The sequence below is a fragment of the Pectinophora gossypiella genome, chromosome 13 (genome assembly GCF_024362695.1).
Source record: "Pectinophora gossypiella chromosome 13, ilPecGoss1.1, whole genome shotgun sequence".
In the NCBI taxonomy this organism is placed as follows: Eukaryota; Metazoa; Arthropoda; class Insecta; order Lepidoptera; family Gelechiidae; genus Pectinophora; species Pectinophora gossypiella.
Window position 1 is genome coordinate 13659407 of NC_065416.1, and position 16763 is coordinate 13676169.

The window sequence follows — 16763 nt, forward strand, 5'->3', positions numbered from 1 at the left end:
TCTGTCTTAGGCTGTATGGGTTATGTGCCTTTGCCTCTTCTTCAGAGTGGACGAAAATAACAAAAAAAAGTTGTCTCTGGTCGTAACGGCGGTTGGTTGTTGTACTTGTTTGTTGACTTTGTTGATTTACCGTTAATATGAAGAGAAGTAAACTGTGGTCGTATTTCAAAAAAGAAGACAGTGATGCCGTTTGCACACTTTGTAATAAACGAATTAAAACATCTGGAAATACAAGCAATCTAGCATCACATATGAAACACAAACATCCAGAAAAAGACGTATTTCGCCTCATCTGGTCGCACTCACCGTCCCCTTTACAACTTGCACCTGAAAACTCCCCCCTATTCTACGCAAATGTACGGTGACTTTTTTACCGTGCAGGCCGTCAAACTGTGGAACGCGCTACCCAGGGTCACTCGGGAATGTGACACGGTGGGTAGTTTTAAAAGGAACTTGAAGGATTATTATTTGAGTCTTGCTTGAGTTGCATTAGTCGTATTTGTATGCATTTTATTTACTTATTTATTTAGGTATATATATTGTATATAGTGTGTATTTTTATAAACCAATATAGAAAGTATATAATATGTTTCTATATCTATGAAATATATATTATATTATAATTTATTTAAATGTGGTTTGTAGGTTTAGGTTAATATTGTGTCTTATATTAGTATAGGTAATTGAGTAATTTCTAAATCATTTGTACGCGTATGTATGTCTATCTATATAATATTATACGTTGAAAGTCTCTCTTGTCACTTAGGTCCGCTGGAAGAAATCTCTTTGTTTAGAGATAAGCTTGCCTGTACTATCTGTTTTCTTTGTATGTTTCTTGTGTCTGTGTCATTGTGTACAAATAAATAAATAAATAAAATAAATAAATAAAGAAATATCGATATATCGTCCCACCAGTCCGATATATCGATATATCAATATCGACTTAATTCGATAAATATCGATATCGATATATCGATATTTTTAAAAGTTTTGCATCCCTACTCACACCTTTCACCATCGACTAATAAATAAAGAAATACAGAAATCCGTCTACGTCACACGTCATTTCAGTAAATCTATTACAGGCTATGGCATTTGCAGAGCTGCAGCCGTTTCGGCATTATTTATAATTCAATTTTTAATTAGTACCACAAGACAATGCGTGTAATTGTGTATATTTTCCGAATAAATATTTTCTTTTAGTAAATTTGCGGTGGTTTAGGTTCAGGTACCTCACAGCGGTCCACCTCGGATAACGACACGGCACCAATAGTTCAAACTTGTGATGGTCCCGCAAGAAGCCGCGGCCGGTTTACCACCTTCCCACGTACCAGAGGTTACGTAGTGTCATGATCACGCATAATTTATAAGAAATTTTATTCTCTAAATAATATCTCAATATCTAACATAAATATTAACTACATTAAAGTTGAAAGTTGCGAATCGATGGAATTTATTTATCGTCCAAGCAAACGGGCCTATAATTTAAAAGTATTTTAATGAATGAAAATATTACCCTTAAGTTTACCCTGTAAATGTTTTGTGAATTTGTGTGCAATAAAGTGTTTTATTATTATTATTATTAAATAGCATTAATTATTTATATTATTTAGAATTTTATTTTAATAATTATTAATTATATATAATTTATTTATAATTTTAAATGTTATACAACTATATAATTAATTTAAAAAGTAAGTAAACAGAAAAGGCGGGAACGAAAGTGAGAATTACGCGGCGAATGAAACAAATGAAGAACGGGGTTGGATTGGCTTCCCCGACTTTTCTACGAGACGTTTGTTGTGGAAAGAATTACGATGGGAATTAATAAATAGTTGATAAAGTCACCCAATTACAGTGTTTCCTTGAAAGTAGTAACTTACCTAATCTGTGGTAGAGGGCCGATTGTCTCTCAAATGTCCGTGCCGGTTGCAGGTCTCAGTCCGGGCCTGCTAATGGCTCGAAGTTTTTGCTCGGATAGTGACTCATCGGCGTTCTTAGTCCGCGGTACGACGAATGTTGTACTGCGTAGAAACTGGCAAGCTATATCAACTTAGCTACCTATACATAAACGTTTTTATTATTATTATATTAGGTACGCGATTCGAATAAGTCCTAAAATATCATGAACTTTATGGTGACAAGGTATCAGCCTAACGCCCATAACAATTGTCCATCGTGTTAAAAAGGACACAATCCTTATCTGTGTTCTTGTCTTCTACAGCCAATAACCTTGTAAGTAGTAACTTTTTTACAAAGCTTCTGATCAGTATGTGTGGACCCTTCTTGGGAAGAAGATTGCAGGCTTGAATCACCCGATTTACCGATGAACTAAGATGATTCCGTGCTTCGGACGGCACTTTAATTGTATTAAGTACATATACATACATAAACTCACACCTATTTCCCACCGGGGTAAGCAGATACTATGAAATTCCATTTGCTTCGATCCTGATACACTTCGCTCGCTTTCTCGACATTCATCAATCGTTTCATACACGCACGGCGGTTCAGTAGATCGTACTATTAAATTAGAAAAGCTAAATTGTATTAAGTATTGGTCAAAATTATCTAAAGGTAAACCTACCTAAATTTGGAATGTCAGTGGGTATCTTCTTGTAAGAACGTATAAATTTTCCTCTTCATCTTCATAAACTATCTACTCCTTTTGTTCCATAGTATGTGTAGTAGTTTAAGTAAGTAAGTATTGATATTTATTTATTATAACAATAATGTAATTAATATCTAGTTTTTAAGCAATGACATGTGTTTTTTGTAACACTTATTTATTTATTTTTGTATATATATTTTTGATTATTTTTTAAAATGTTACTATTTTATAAAAAATAATCAAAAATATATAAGATTATTTTTATAAAATAGTAACAATCTAAATAATTATAACAATTACATGTGCATTATTATTACTTATGTAGTTTATGTACTCGTAAGTGTATCTATCTTTGTATTTATTTTTATACGTACAAGTACTCCCATTCTGCAATATCCCGCTATATTAATTACATAATATTAAATATCTCCTATACTTAAAGGTTGCCTGGAAGAGATTGCTACTTAGCAATAAGGCCGCCTACTGTGCTCATTCTATTTCTCTTTTGTTTTGTATTTTGCTTTTTCCTGTTTGTGCAATAAACTATTTGTTACATACATATACATAAACTCACGCCTATTTCCCACCGGGGTAAGCAGAGACTATAGAATTCGGTTTGCTTCGATCCTGACACACTTCTCTTGCTTCCTCCACATTCATCAATCGCTTCATACACGCACGCCGGTTCAGAGTAGATCGTATTATTAAACCTTTTCTAAGGACATCTCCAATTTGGTCAAAGTATTTGTTATCGTGTATTATTCAACCCACCAGTGGTGAAGCTCGTCTGATCAACACGGACACTCCCAGCGACTTAGAGATTCGTAATGTGTGTACAGAACAGATGACAACATACTGCCGGTAGTATTATTCCTTAATCTATGATTACACGACCATCGCTAAAACAAACATTTGTGTTTTGTCTCACTTTAACCCTATTATGTAGTAAAGGACGAATGTAGAGAATTATTAATCTAATATGATGGAACTCTATATATTTTTCTTCGTTTAACCTTCTAATTTCATGGATAACAGACATATGCATCTTATATTATTATCTTTGTTTTTGGGTATAAATGATGACTCTTTTTATTACACCCAGACACAATTACATCTTCCACCCATTATTATTTTGATCAAAATAAAGAGAAGCTATATAGGTAGCAACGTAATTCTATACATAATGTGATCAAAATATCAAGCAACAGTTATTTTTATATAAATTATGCTTCTGCCGTTACATTGTATTTTGGAATAATTGGGTAAGTATTTGACGGAGTTAAAGATAAATTGTAAACGCCAATCTAGAAATATAAGCCAGTCTTTGATGTTCAAAAATCAATCTCATTTTACTTTTCGACTTACTTTCGAATTTTATTTACGAATTAAGTAACAATAAGTACGACGTTTGAGCGCTTTTATTGATGACGTCACAGGATGGTATTTCCAAGCAAACTCCAAAGGAAACTTTCGTTTTGGCGTTTCGTAAACAGTATCTCATTTGACTAGGTTGTCAAGTAGCCTATTATGTACCCGAGTAATGAGAAAAGCCATCTATAATTGTTTTTGGTGAATTGGCTTCGGCTTTAATTTTGTAAAAATACGCCAGACTTGGTTTAAACCTTATATGAATTTTATAACTAAAAATAAATAAATAAATATAACACATGACTTGGCTGTATGGGCTATGATCCTTTTGCCTGTCCTACGGACAAAATAACCAAATAAAAAAGGGCTTTTCGGCGGGAAACGGGAACGGGACAGTTGCTTTCTTCATTGAGTAATCTAAATAATTAATACGAAGTGGTGTTTTGTGGTTAATGATCGCATTAAGTTAGTCGGAAGACATTCGCGAGTGTTATTATATTGGAGTATTCAATAAACAAAGTATATCTGCCTATTTTCGCTTCGTGCCGGGAAGCCGCTTCATAACTCAAAAGTTTATGCGGACTTTTGAGTTAATTCGTTTGGGGTTCGGAGTAGGAGTCTACTCCGAGGGTGGGGGCTTAGGTTTCATCATCATCACCTTTCATCATTTCATTAATCATCAAGAAAAAAAATACGTCAGACAGGGCTGTATGGGCATAGTTCCCTTTGCCTTACCCTTCGGGGAAAACCAAAACAAAAAAAAAACAAATAAAAAAAAAAAGATTTGGTGAACGTAGCCTGGAAAGTCTTTCATTATACTTGGATTTTGGATCATAGATAATAATATATATCACGTGGTTTCCAGAATTTCTGCCCGGTTAATGGCAAAAGGCTCGCCCGTATTAAATGGCACTTAAACATATCTAGTTGGCGAGCAATGGGAGTAAAATTAAAAAAAAATATATTTTTCAAAATTGGCTTACATAGTCAGCCAGTTATGTAACTAGCTGTAAAATTACTACCACATCGGAATCTGTAACGCTGAGGGAAACACGTGGCCAGAAAACCTCCCAGCACAGGGCCGTAGTCCTACTATTTCATGCTTTCCTTTCTTTTTTTTAAATCCAGTTTGTATTACACAATTTATAAACTTATTGAGTATATCTATAGGTGCACCTCTGTTTACCCCTTCCGTGATACAGGCGAGATGTTTTGTTATGTCGTTATGATGAATCGCACAGGTTATCAGTCTCCACATCATACAAAAAGGAGGTCCATCATAATAGAGATCGAAATAATTACAATTTAGGATATGGTCGATTATGATAAGCAGTTTTCTAATTTTTTTTCTTTATTCCCTGTGTAACATGTGAAGTATAAATACCTACGAGTATACTAACTCTCCTTCAATGTACTCGCGTGTACAGTCATGAGCAATATACCTAATGTACCCACTTTAGGACTCTGTCGCACTAACATATTTGACATATAGTGAGACTTACAGTTCAATTTGTCAAAAAAGTTAATGTGACATGGTACCAAAGTGTATACATTAATGCCCGTGACCGTACTACATACTATTTTGTATTATACCTAAGTATAATTAGGTGCGGGACAGCAAACATGATGTCATAGTCGCTTGCGCAGCGCACCGCGCGGTTTTTGAGCATTTTTACGACGGATTGATTCATTGGGTATAATTTTATACTTATATTCAGTATGACTGCGTAATTTTATATATTTTGACTGTGTGTCACGGATTGCAAGGTCGTAGGAGTGTTCAAAGCAAAACCGGACGAATCATCTGTTTAAAATAAAAATGATCCGATAGGAGAATAAATTCTTCATATACTTACTTACTGAAAATGGGGCATGAACTTGAGAGATATGTTTGCTATATTTTGGAATTGGGTAGTTTCCTAGGTCTGATTAATACTAAATAAAGAATCTAAAGGTGACAAAACACGTTTTCTTTTCTCTATTTAACTTATTTATGAATTTTAATAAAGAAAAATGTAATAATAAGTGCGACATTTTATCACGTTTTTCTATGACGTCATCGGTTGCTTTTCATAAAAATCCTGTAGTTATTTCGTGTATTGAAGTTTAGTATAAAATAACTGTTTTACTAGTTGGAAACTACCCTATTCTGGCGTTGACAGCGACTCACAGAACGGCGACTCCCACTACGGCGAGTTTCTTTACGGCGAGTGGCTTTATTTTCCCTCTACGTCGAGCGAGTTTGTATGATGATTATTTTGCCCCCTCCAGTTGATTAAGGGGAGGCTTGTGCCCAGTAGGCCATATATAAGTTGTTAATGTATACATACATGACCGATTAATTCCAACAGACGCCATCTAATTTTATTTTAAGTTTAACCTGTCATTTTCTTATCCGCTGAAAAAGAAAGGGACCGGTAATCGACAGGCATAAAATTTATGGAACACACGTCAATTGTAAGCAGAAATCCAAAACAACCGTCTATAAATTTTACATCGGCCAATAACCCGACAAAGTTAAGTAGACAGCACGTCAAACGGATTGCATACCAGTGAGATGCCTATTTTATTCGCGCGGGTTATTCATTCGTTTTAAAGTTAACTTGTTGACAATCATCCAACCCTTTCCTTTTCGGCTGATAAGAAAATGACGGGTAAGTATAACTTAAAATAAAATTAGGAGGTGTCTGCAGGAATCGGGGCCAATACTAACATAATATAACAAAGCATTACGCCTGTATCCTCGAAGGACTTAGGCATCTACTAATACCTCACGCAAAACTTCTCATTCTGAAATCATTTCCTGTCTGAACTATAAATCATAGCTAAATATATTTCTTCGGTCAATATGGTTTTATGAATACAAATGAAGTAGGTAATTGTTTGTCATTCTCTAGCATGGTGGGTAGGACAAACAGATAGAAAAGGTTTATTTATACTAGTCTACTGCGAAGGTGACAAGAAAATATTTTTTTTTTCTGAAACCTGCGTGTTGCGTAGGACTGTCAGAATAGTAAAAGGTTTCAGAAAAATGAATATTTTCTTGTCACCTTCGCAGTAGACTAGTATAAACCTTCGAGGTTTCTATAACCTGAAATGTCTGTTAAGTACTTTTTTTTGACTTAAGATAGATTTTAATTTAATTTATTAGTTTAAAAGAAACCTCAAACATATTTACTTATCCAAAACTCTAACCACGTCAGAGATATCTAGCGCAAAACTTTATTACTTACGTTTTTTATCTCAATTCCGAAACGCTCAAAATTCCTTAACGATCGCGTACTAAGTAGGCGCTTCTCAATTTGCGAATTCTTTTATAATTAGGTTCGGTTATTTTTTTTTTTAATTTGCTGTGGTCTTAACGTTGCTTTCTATTGTCGCAGTGAAGAAATACGAGTAAAGTGAACGAGTATCGAGTGCGGAGCTACACGCGACAGCACTGCGAAAGAGCGGTAAGTGGTTTAAGAGTTAGATAATTACATACATACATACATAAACCAACGCCTATTTCCCACCGGGGTAAGTAGAGACTATAGAATTCCACTTGCATCGATCCTGACACACTTCTCTTGCTTCCTCCACATTCATCAATCGCTTCATACACGCACGCCGGTTCGTAGTAGATCGTACTAAACCTTTTCTAAAGACATCTCCAATTTGGTCAATGTAAGTCCTTCTAGGTCTTCCTCTGCCAGCCCTACCATCAACTTTATATACCGCTAGTATAGTTAGATCGAGAAATGTTGCCTGGAGTTTCTTCGACACGGAAACTGACTCCCTTGAGCCCTAAATGGGCCTAAAGTAATCAAAAGAAAACTTGCAGATGACCGAAGCGAATGTAGATAGGTACACTTTGTTTATTGAATATTCCGATATAATAACAGTATCGCGAATGTTTTCCGACTAACTTTGTATTACCACACTAACTTCTTATTAGCACAAAACACCACTTCGTATTAATTATTTAGATTATTCAATGAAGAAAGCAACCGTCCCATTTCCGTTCCCGCCAAAAAGTCCGTTGGTACCCTAGCAGTCAAACAGACAACTTTTTTGAGGTTGTTATAGAACCTTTCTCCGAAGCTTTTTCTAAAGTTACCGAGTTTGCTAACGTGATTGAGTAATAAAGGGCCCTTTCTAATTGGAAATGTTGTTCTACCTATCATTCAAACAGATGCAATATATGTTCTGATCGCAGACTTAATAAAAGCCGTCTTAACATGACGACCTCTGTGGTCCAGTGGTTGAGCGTTGGGCTCACGATCCGGACGTCCCGGGTTGGAATCCCGGTAGGAACATACCACAAAAATTACTTTGTGATCCCTAGTTTGGTTAGGACATTACAGGCTAATCACCTACTTGTCCGAGAGTAAGATGATCCGTGCTTCGGAAGGCACGTTGGTCCCGGTTACTACTTACTGATGTAAGTAAGTAGTCGTTACATGAGCCATGTCAGGGGCTTACGGTGGTTCAATAGCATATGAACCCTCTTGCACAATAAGATCGGCAAAGGATACCAGCTTAGGGCACACCACAAGTACAAATCCTCTTTGTTAACCCCAACCAAAGAGGCAAAACTCACTCTCACACACAATCGAGCAATCCCACTCGAGTTGCGTAAGTTAGACCCCACACGATAGAAGAACATCACAGGAATCTAAACAAAGTGAGCTCATTGTTCATACAATTCAATCGTGAATCGATGTCAGTAATAAGCAATTTCAATAGGGCCCTTTCTCTACGGTTGTGGGTCAGTGCTTTCTAAGGGCGTCCCACACAAGCGTTTTGCTAGGCCATCTACAATATTGGTTTTTAGGAACGTAGCCTGCAAAGTACCTACCTCATTATTCTAAAAACAGGCTGGAATAATACTAATAAGTATCATCCAACACTAGTGAACATATAATTCTATACGCTCAAACATGCAAGAAATAATTGTTTACTTCCTTTTTTACTGCTTAACTGCGGGTTAGGTAAATTTTAAACCGGTTTATAAATTTAATATCAGGTAAAGAAACATGTGTGTGAAAAATTACGCAAAAACACGGAACATACATACATACATACATACATAAACTCACGCCCGTAATCCCAAATGGGGTGGGCAGAGCCACAAGCAATCAAAGACAACTTGCAGCCACCGCTGATACGAAGTCCCAAGATGGATATGATGAACCTTAAAAACACGGAACTTATAGTAAAACAAAGAATGCTTTCCTACTGAACTGGGTCGTTAGTCGTTTCGGACCGCAAGTAGTTCGGACCGCGAGACGAATCGACTACCAATTTGACATTTGCGCATATAAAAGTAAGTGCGCAATGCAAACAAATGTCAAATAGCAATATTATTTTCTTACATGAATTGCTTCAAAGTGACCATTTTAACCCCCCAGTATCTTTTGGAATAGGTCGATTAAGGGATTATGGATTATGGCCGGACCACAGAGTAAAATGATAAAGAAAACAAATAGTCTTCTCTTCTTCTATCGTGTGGGTTGTGAGGCGGAGTACCAACCTCATCAACCCTAGCGTCAGGGTTACCATTGAGCCGCCAAAGGCCCCTGACATGGCTCATGTATCGACTACTTACTTACATCAGTAAGTAGTAACCGGGACCAACGGCTGAACAAATAGTACCCATCTATTTCTTCAAGCCGAAAGTTGGCTGAAATATTGCTGAAAGTTTCAACTGCTCATCATTCCGGACATATCGTAAAAGTGGAACGAAGGCATTGTGTTGATTCTCTCTCATTAACCATCACCATTCGGTTCATCATCATAGCCAGTGAATGTTCGCTGGTAGACTAATGTAGATAGCAATTTACAAAAAAAAATGTTTTCTTTTTTTCATTGATCGAAAATGCTTGTAATCATATATTTTAAGAAAACCTTCAAAATGTTAAACCGTTGTTAACACGGTATGGAAGAAAGAGTATCTATACCGTACTCCTAACTACTTCTTCAATAGGTATCAAGTGCGACTTCAAGTAGTTGTCTTTTGGTGATTTGTGGAAGTGCCTACCCCGAAAACAATGATGTAAAGTATTCATCAATACAAACATAAGATCATGCCTATCTCAGTTAGCTAATCGTTGAACCGCCGCATTACAAAACGGCCCTGTTTTTGAAAACAGCTAGCCGTAATGTAATACAGCGGATTATACAATCCGACTGCGACATATGCATACCTACCAGGCGCTTACACCCTTTTTATAGTCTATCTAATTTAATTGATTCTCTCTACATGTCCGAACTATTTAATCTAAGCATTCCTTTCTCAATTCTTGTCGTCTCGTGCTGATTAATGTAATTTAATTATTGTTTGTTTCAGATTAGGGTTCAAATAACCCGTTCGACGAAACGATTCGAGGTAGAGCCGTCCGCGGCCCCTCGAAATAAAGCATCGCTCCGTGACTGTCAGCCACGAACCGATCCAGCACTGCTCTTGCATTAGTCGTATTAAAAAAAAAACGAACAAAAATCGAAAACACTCTCTATCCGTGGCCACGATAGAGAGAAATATATTAATGTACATTTATATATGCATATATAAATTGGAGAATCGTGATCTCTAAACGTGACGTCACAATAAAACATTGTGATCAAATTAACTTTTAATATTATTAATAAAAAAAAACTTTGTTGTTTACTCGCATTTTTCGTGTATTGCCCGCTGTAGTAAATTAGAACAAGCTTTGTAGGTATTTTTCGAAAATATTGTAAATAATAATAATATTATAACCAAAACAAGTGTGACATTGCGTAAAAGTAACTTTATAACTAGTCATTCATCTAGTGTATTTATTTCGATGTAAACAACTCTAAATATCGTCAATAAGTGTAAAGAACTAAAAACTATAAAAATACAGCTTCTCTAAGCCATATTATAACTGTTTCAATAATTATTGCTAAAGAAAAACATAAAAAAAGAAACACTGAATACCAGAGCGCACTAATTAAAATTACCAAAGAGAATTTAATCACGCGAACGCATCGATTATTCCGTCCAAATTAGAACGTCGTCGACAAAAAAGGCGGGAAAGCGCCACAGACTGCGCGAAAAGATAAATTAAAAAGTTAGTGCTTAGTGTTGGGACGCGCGAGTTCTGAATCAGTAAAATCAGAAAACCGGTAATCAGTGACGATGCAGGCTCAAATGGGGGTTGGTAACGAGTTGCAGCGGAGCTACAGGATGCAGGACTTCGCGTCTCCTGGAGTCATCATGCGCGAGCGCAGCTTTGTGCGCCCGCAGTCTCACCACAACATGCATCATAACCAGGTAATTGATGGTTATATTATTTAATATACATGCCGGTTGTTTTAGATTTGTGCTTAAAATTGACGTGTGTTCCATAAATTTTATGCCTGTCGATTACCCGTCCCTTTCTTTTTCAGCGGATACGAAAATGACAGGTATAACTTAAAATAAAATTAAGTGGCGTCTGCAGGAATTAGCACCAACTACCTACTTAAAATTATTATAAAAACTTAAACAAACAATTTTAAAGCAATAAATACGCTAGTGACCTTTTTAAATATGTGTTAATTTCAATTTCTAGCCCGCTATACCGTGGCGTGGGTGACTGCACTACCCACACACAATAATTGCATTTAAATACAACCTTCGTACTGACACAACAAATGCTAATTCGATATTTTTCTCAGCCTTAAGTGTGCTTGTGACCGTTAATAATGTTATAAAACAAACATATCGTCACTGAAAAGACAAAATTACGTAAGCGCCAAAATGCCATTTCAAGAACAAGCCGTAGCGTTATCCCGTTTTTATAGGGTCCGCTTACCTAACCTGAAAATTTGACAGGTCCGGTTTTTTACAGAAACGACTGCCTGTCTGACCTTCCAACACGCGAAGGGAAAACCAGCCCAATACAGGTTAGGTCACGGACCTCCGAAAATGCATTTCTCTGGAATGTGGGTTTCCTCACGATGTTTTTCTTCACGGCTGAGCACGTGATAAGTATAATCATTTATGACCCAAACAATTCGAAAACAAATTCAACAATCATTGGTTTAGAGCTGTGCTGGATTCGAACCTGCGACCTCAAAGTGAGAGGCAAGCGTTTTACCAACTGGGCTACCACGGCTTCTTATTGCATGTTTTCTTCTGACAACTCTGCGAAGGATAATGTAAGCTGGTAAATTGTAAAACCAGTCAATGATATTCAATTCAGTCAACACCTCAGCTAGTGATTACATCATCAGTGTTAATGTTATGAAAACATAAAAGAACCTAGACGTCTATTTGCTAAGCTTTTACCTATTACGTACCTAGCTAGATATTTTAAGACTACTCTGGTGTAAGAATTGTCAAATAGTACAGTTTTTACCACAGGTTTTTACCTATTATAGGCATAAAGTAACAGTAAGCAAGCTGTAGGCAGTAAGTGACCCGTGGTAGCCCAGTTGGTAGAACGCTTGCCTCTCACTTTCAGGACGCAGGTTTAAATCCAGCACAGGCCTACACCAATGATTGTCGAATTTGTTTTCGAATTCATGTTTGCATCATAAATGATTGTCACGTGCTCAGCGGTGAACGAAAACATCGTGAGGGAACCCACGAGAAATGTATTTTCTGAGGTATGTGATCTAACCTGTATTGGGCTGGTTTTCCCTTCGCGGGTTGAAAGGTCAGACAGGCTGTTGCTTCTGTAAAAAACTGTACCTGTCGTTCAGGTTAGGTAAGCGGACCCTGTGAAAAACGCGAGAATGCTAGGGAGATGATGAGGCATAAAGTAACAAGGGCCTCGAAGATTTTACGTCACAAGAGTATCACCCGTATTCTAAAATGTTAACTCTACTCTTCCTCCACTCGACTCGGCCTCAGCTGGAGTTGGTGACCAGCTCATGGCCCGTAGTTAGAAAGAAACGTCCCCCTGTCGGGTTTTACGCGGAAAGATAAGCAGCCGAATGCATTCTGTTTTTTCTTCAGTTTCAGATCAGCAGAAAAATAAATAAAAAGTGATTTATCGCATTTCAACATTTTCAACTGCATGATTCACTCACAATATGTTTTTGTGCACCACATCCTCATTATTTTGGCGTGACATTGATAATGTACTTCGAAATTATCTTTTTAATACACTTCACAAAAACAACTAAATGTTGCATAGTGCTGTTCGCATACGCTACAAAGAAAAATGTGTCCAATTTAATTTACATACTTACACGAGACTAGTTGTGGACTTATAAGGTAATGTTTATAGAAATTACCAAAATAAAAATACCACAAAACAACTGCAATAAAGAAGTCATTAAAATAAAAAAAAGTCTGGGGCCAAGAGAATACCCATCAATGGTAAAAAGTAATCTAGTTATACCTAACTTCAGAAACTTATGCTTACAGCAACAACGCAAAACCATATATACTATTAAACTCTTGTAGTAATACATATTTATTTTAGCGTTACCTAGTCACTCTATTAGAGGTTTTGATGCTTGTTTAGGAGCAGGCGCAATGTCTCGAAAATAAAACGTGATGTAATAGTGGAGGCAGACAGATCTGGAAAGTTTCAGATAAAGGCTATTTGTTAGTAGCTATTGAAAAAGCTAAAGGGTGTGGCGTGAAAGAGCAAATTCACGACATAATTAAACTAATATATTATTAACTTAAATACAAACTTATATTTACCTACAGTGATAAAAGTGCTGATTCCTGTAGGCATACCTGTCATTTTCTTATCCGCCGAAAGAAAAGGAAGGGATTATTGATAAGAAAATAACAGACATAACTTAAAATAAAATTTAATAGAGTATAATAGATAGAAATCATAATAGCAGTAATTTTTAAGTGTCGATATTATGGAATTCCTAATGTAAGTAGATCTGCTGATAGCCTAATACTCTCATAGGAACTTAAAGAATTGTAAATAAACTTACAAGTTTTTGTAATAAATAATAAAGACGACAATATTTTAGGTAGGTACTAAAAACCATAGCGACTCTACAAACCAAGATTTTCTAAACGGACTAGCTATAGGTATAATTTTCTGATAAGCAAATATACTAACGTGTATTACTCTCTTTCTTAAAATACTAACTTGTATGTAAGTAGCTAACTATTCTTTGCTCTAAGATCTTTCATTTTCAACTTTTTAAATTAAAAAGTAAAATGTTTCATTCCTTGTTCACAGTTTCCGAACAATGGGAAGCGGCGGAGTATGATCCTAACCAACGCAAAAGGAAAACCTACACTCGAAATCTACAGACCACCAGGTTTGCTTTCTTATCCTTCTACTTTTCTAAATACTTACTAACAAAATAATTCCTTAGCAAATTAAATAAACATACTTTTTACCCATAATCTGTATCTGTGTGTTCTAAATTTGAATATGCTGCATCAGATAAACGTAAATAAATAGAATCTGTTTAGATCTTTCGATTAACATCCAAAGAGATCGGTGGCCTGTCACAGGCCACTCGTAAAAGCTTGGCTGGCTAACGTCACTACGCAAAATTGGCGCCAAAAATAAAAATAAACAAACCTCATATTTGGAACGGGTCGACAGTCGCATGTTTGTTGTCGCGATTGTCAAGCGTGTTGTGTGGAGATATTTTGATGGTGGATAATAGGTGTTAGTGAGGATGTCGCGGTGTATAGTGAAGCAGTCGCTGGCGCAGCCGGTGGCGATGGCGCCGGCGCAGGTGGCGGTGTGCGCGGCGCCAGTGTCGCCTGTAGCGGTGACCGTTCCGGTGTCCGTTGCCGCCGTGGTGGCTTTGCCGGCCCAAGCTGTTACCACTGTTTCTGAGACTACAGGTTTGTCGCTCTTGTTAGGCGTAGAAACGTGAAACGTAGAATATCTATTCTGTTGATTTCTGTAATTACTTAACTTATTTTGAGTTTGTTCAGCTTGAATTCCTTGTTGATGAGGAGTTATCTCAAAAATCGTTTATTTCGTTAATGTAGATACGCAGTGCGCCTCTATAAAGTTGGTTTGTAAACAAGTCGAGCGTAGATTTGTTTTTATATTTTGATCAGGGACGTGCTAGACTCACGGAAAGATTTTGAATGTTGTTTTCAAGACTAAATTTACATGTAAGTACAGAAATAGCTACAGAATAAGTACTAAACTTGAAATGCACAAATAGATGAGGCAATAATGGAGTCAAACAGATTCTAATTTGATGGACATCACCTCTTGTATGTGCTCGCTATTGCAAATAATGTATTTATGCTCCGTCATTAGAATAATTATTTTCGAATAAAACTGTACTTAATATCGATAAAAATCTAAGAGAAATAAAACTAAGTAAACCGCCATAATACGTATAGTGAATTATACCCCTATACAATATAATTATGGTTTTGACTTTATTTTAAAGATAATTCTGTGGTATTTGTATTTGAACATTAAAAAGATTCTTTAGCATTATAATATCCTACCAGCCGTGAACGCCGAAGTTGCCCTCTTATGTAGTTGTCGTATCCGATATTAGCAGTGAATGCATGGCCACATTCACTAATGTATTACGCACATATTTGTATCGTAATATTGACCTAAGCGTGGCAATAAATATTCCAACAAATGAACCGACGCTATCTTCCAATCGCGGTGGTTTAGCCTGGCTAAGCATAAGCAGTTAGCTGGAGGAAAGTCGGGCCGGTGGTGCGCGTCGCACGCGCATGTCACGGCTCGCGATCTAGGTTACCTTGTTAGGTTTGTTACGATCCACTGTCGATGATGTTAGTTTGTAACTGTTGATTGGTAGGGATATAATAGTAGGGTGTAGATACTGCCTAAAGAAAGAAAAAAAAGAACAAGGTAAGTACACCACATTACCAAACCTAAAAACGTAAACACAACAACGCATAAAAATCGCACTCTAAAAAGTATGAAACAAGAAAATATTTCTATGAAACGCTTCTACATAGTAAAGTGGCCAGCCAAGCTTATTAAAAGTTAAATTTTTAACTATTATTCCATGTCTATTTTTGGTAACATGCATTCATCCGTATTTTCTTCAGTCTCTCGCAAATAAATCCCTTTAGTTTTTTTAATAACAAAGTAGCCTTTGTAAACACATGTAAGTATGAGATAAAATCGAGTGTTATTTTAATATCGTCTATACACTTCCAGGAAATGTCGAATGTCGTAAAATTCTAGAGAAATAGTCCTTTCACCATACGATTCATCATCTTATGATCATGAGCTTATGTTAAAGATTTATCTCCAAGAAAACTTCACAAACTATTAAACAATCGTCTCTTGCGAAAGGCTGAAAGTTGCAAGTTGGCTTCTGACTTCTCTGCCCACTCCATTAGAGATTACGGGGGTGTGTGTGTGTGTGTATGTGTGTTAAATCATAGTTTCTCCCTTAGAAAATGTTACTTATCACGCCAAAGATTAAGCTATAAACCAGGACTCTTGAACTCTTTCTTTCTCTCTCACACCCTTGCGAGAGGCTATCTTTCCTATCTCTCTTCTCTTGACGCCACGTTGACCACCAGGTGTACGCACAGACGGAGTGGCGACCACGGCGACGGGGCCCACGGCGACCACGCCGTCATCTAACAAGCTGAACGTGCACGCCAAGGAGTTCACCATGGCCAAACCAGCTGATCTGCACAATAGGTGAGTTGAAAGTTTTATTTTTGTACCGAGGCAGCTACTCCGAGCGGGTAGATTAAAGGGTGAGAGCATATCGTACACTACTTAAGTACTAAGCCCACATCGGGAAACAGCAATTTTAAATATTCTAACATGTCTGATGCCCAGACCAACAAAAACGATGCGGGGCGTTTTCTGAGAGGATTTGGCGTTGTCGG

At 36.8% G+C, this 16763-nt stretch overlaps 1 protein-coding gene across 4 annotated transcripts in view; it reads left to right on the plus strand.

The window, feature by feature from the left end:
- LOC126372157 (uncharacterized) overlaps positions 1–16763 on the plus strand; it is a 56892-nt gene that overhangs the window by 8836 nt on the left and 31293 nt on the right. For 2 of the 4 annotated variants that reach the window (XM_050017789.1, XM_050017791.1), the window contains exons 2-5: positions 7363–7431; positions 10311–11258; positions 14131–14212; positions 16446–16569. In XM_050017789.1, the coding sequence (XP_049873746.1) occupies positions 11124–11258; positions 14131–14212; positions 16446–16569 (341 nt within the window). In that variant the 5' untranslated portion in view covers positions 7363–7431; positions 10311–11123. The remainder of the gene's footprint in view (positions 1–7362; positions 7432–10310; positions 11259–14130; positions 14213–16445; positions 16570–16763) is intronic. The other 2 variants (XM_050017792.1, XM_050017790.1) reach the window with 2 other exon arrangements.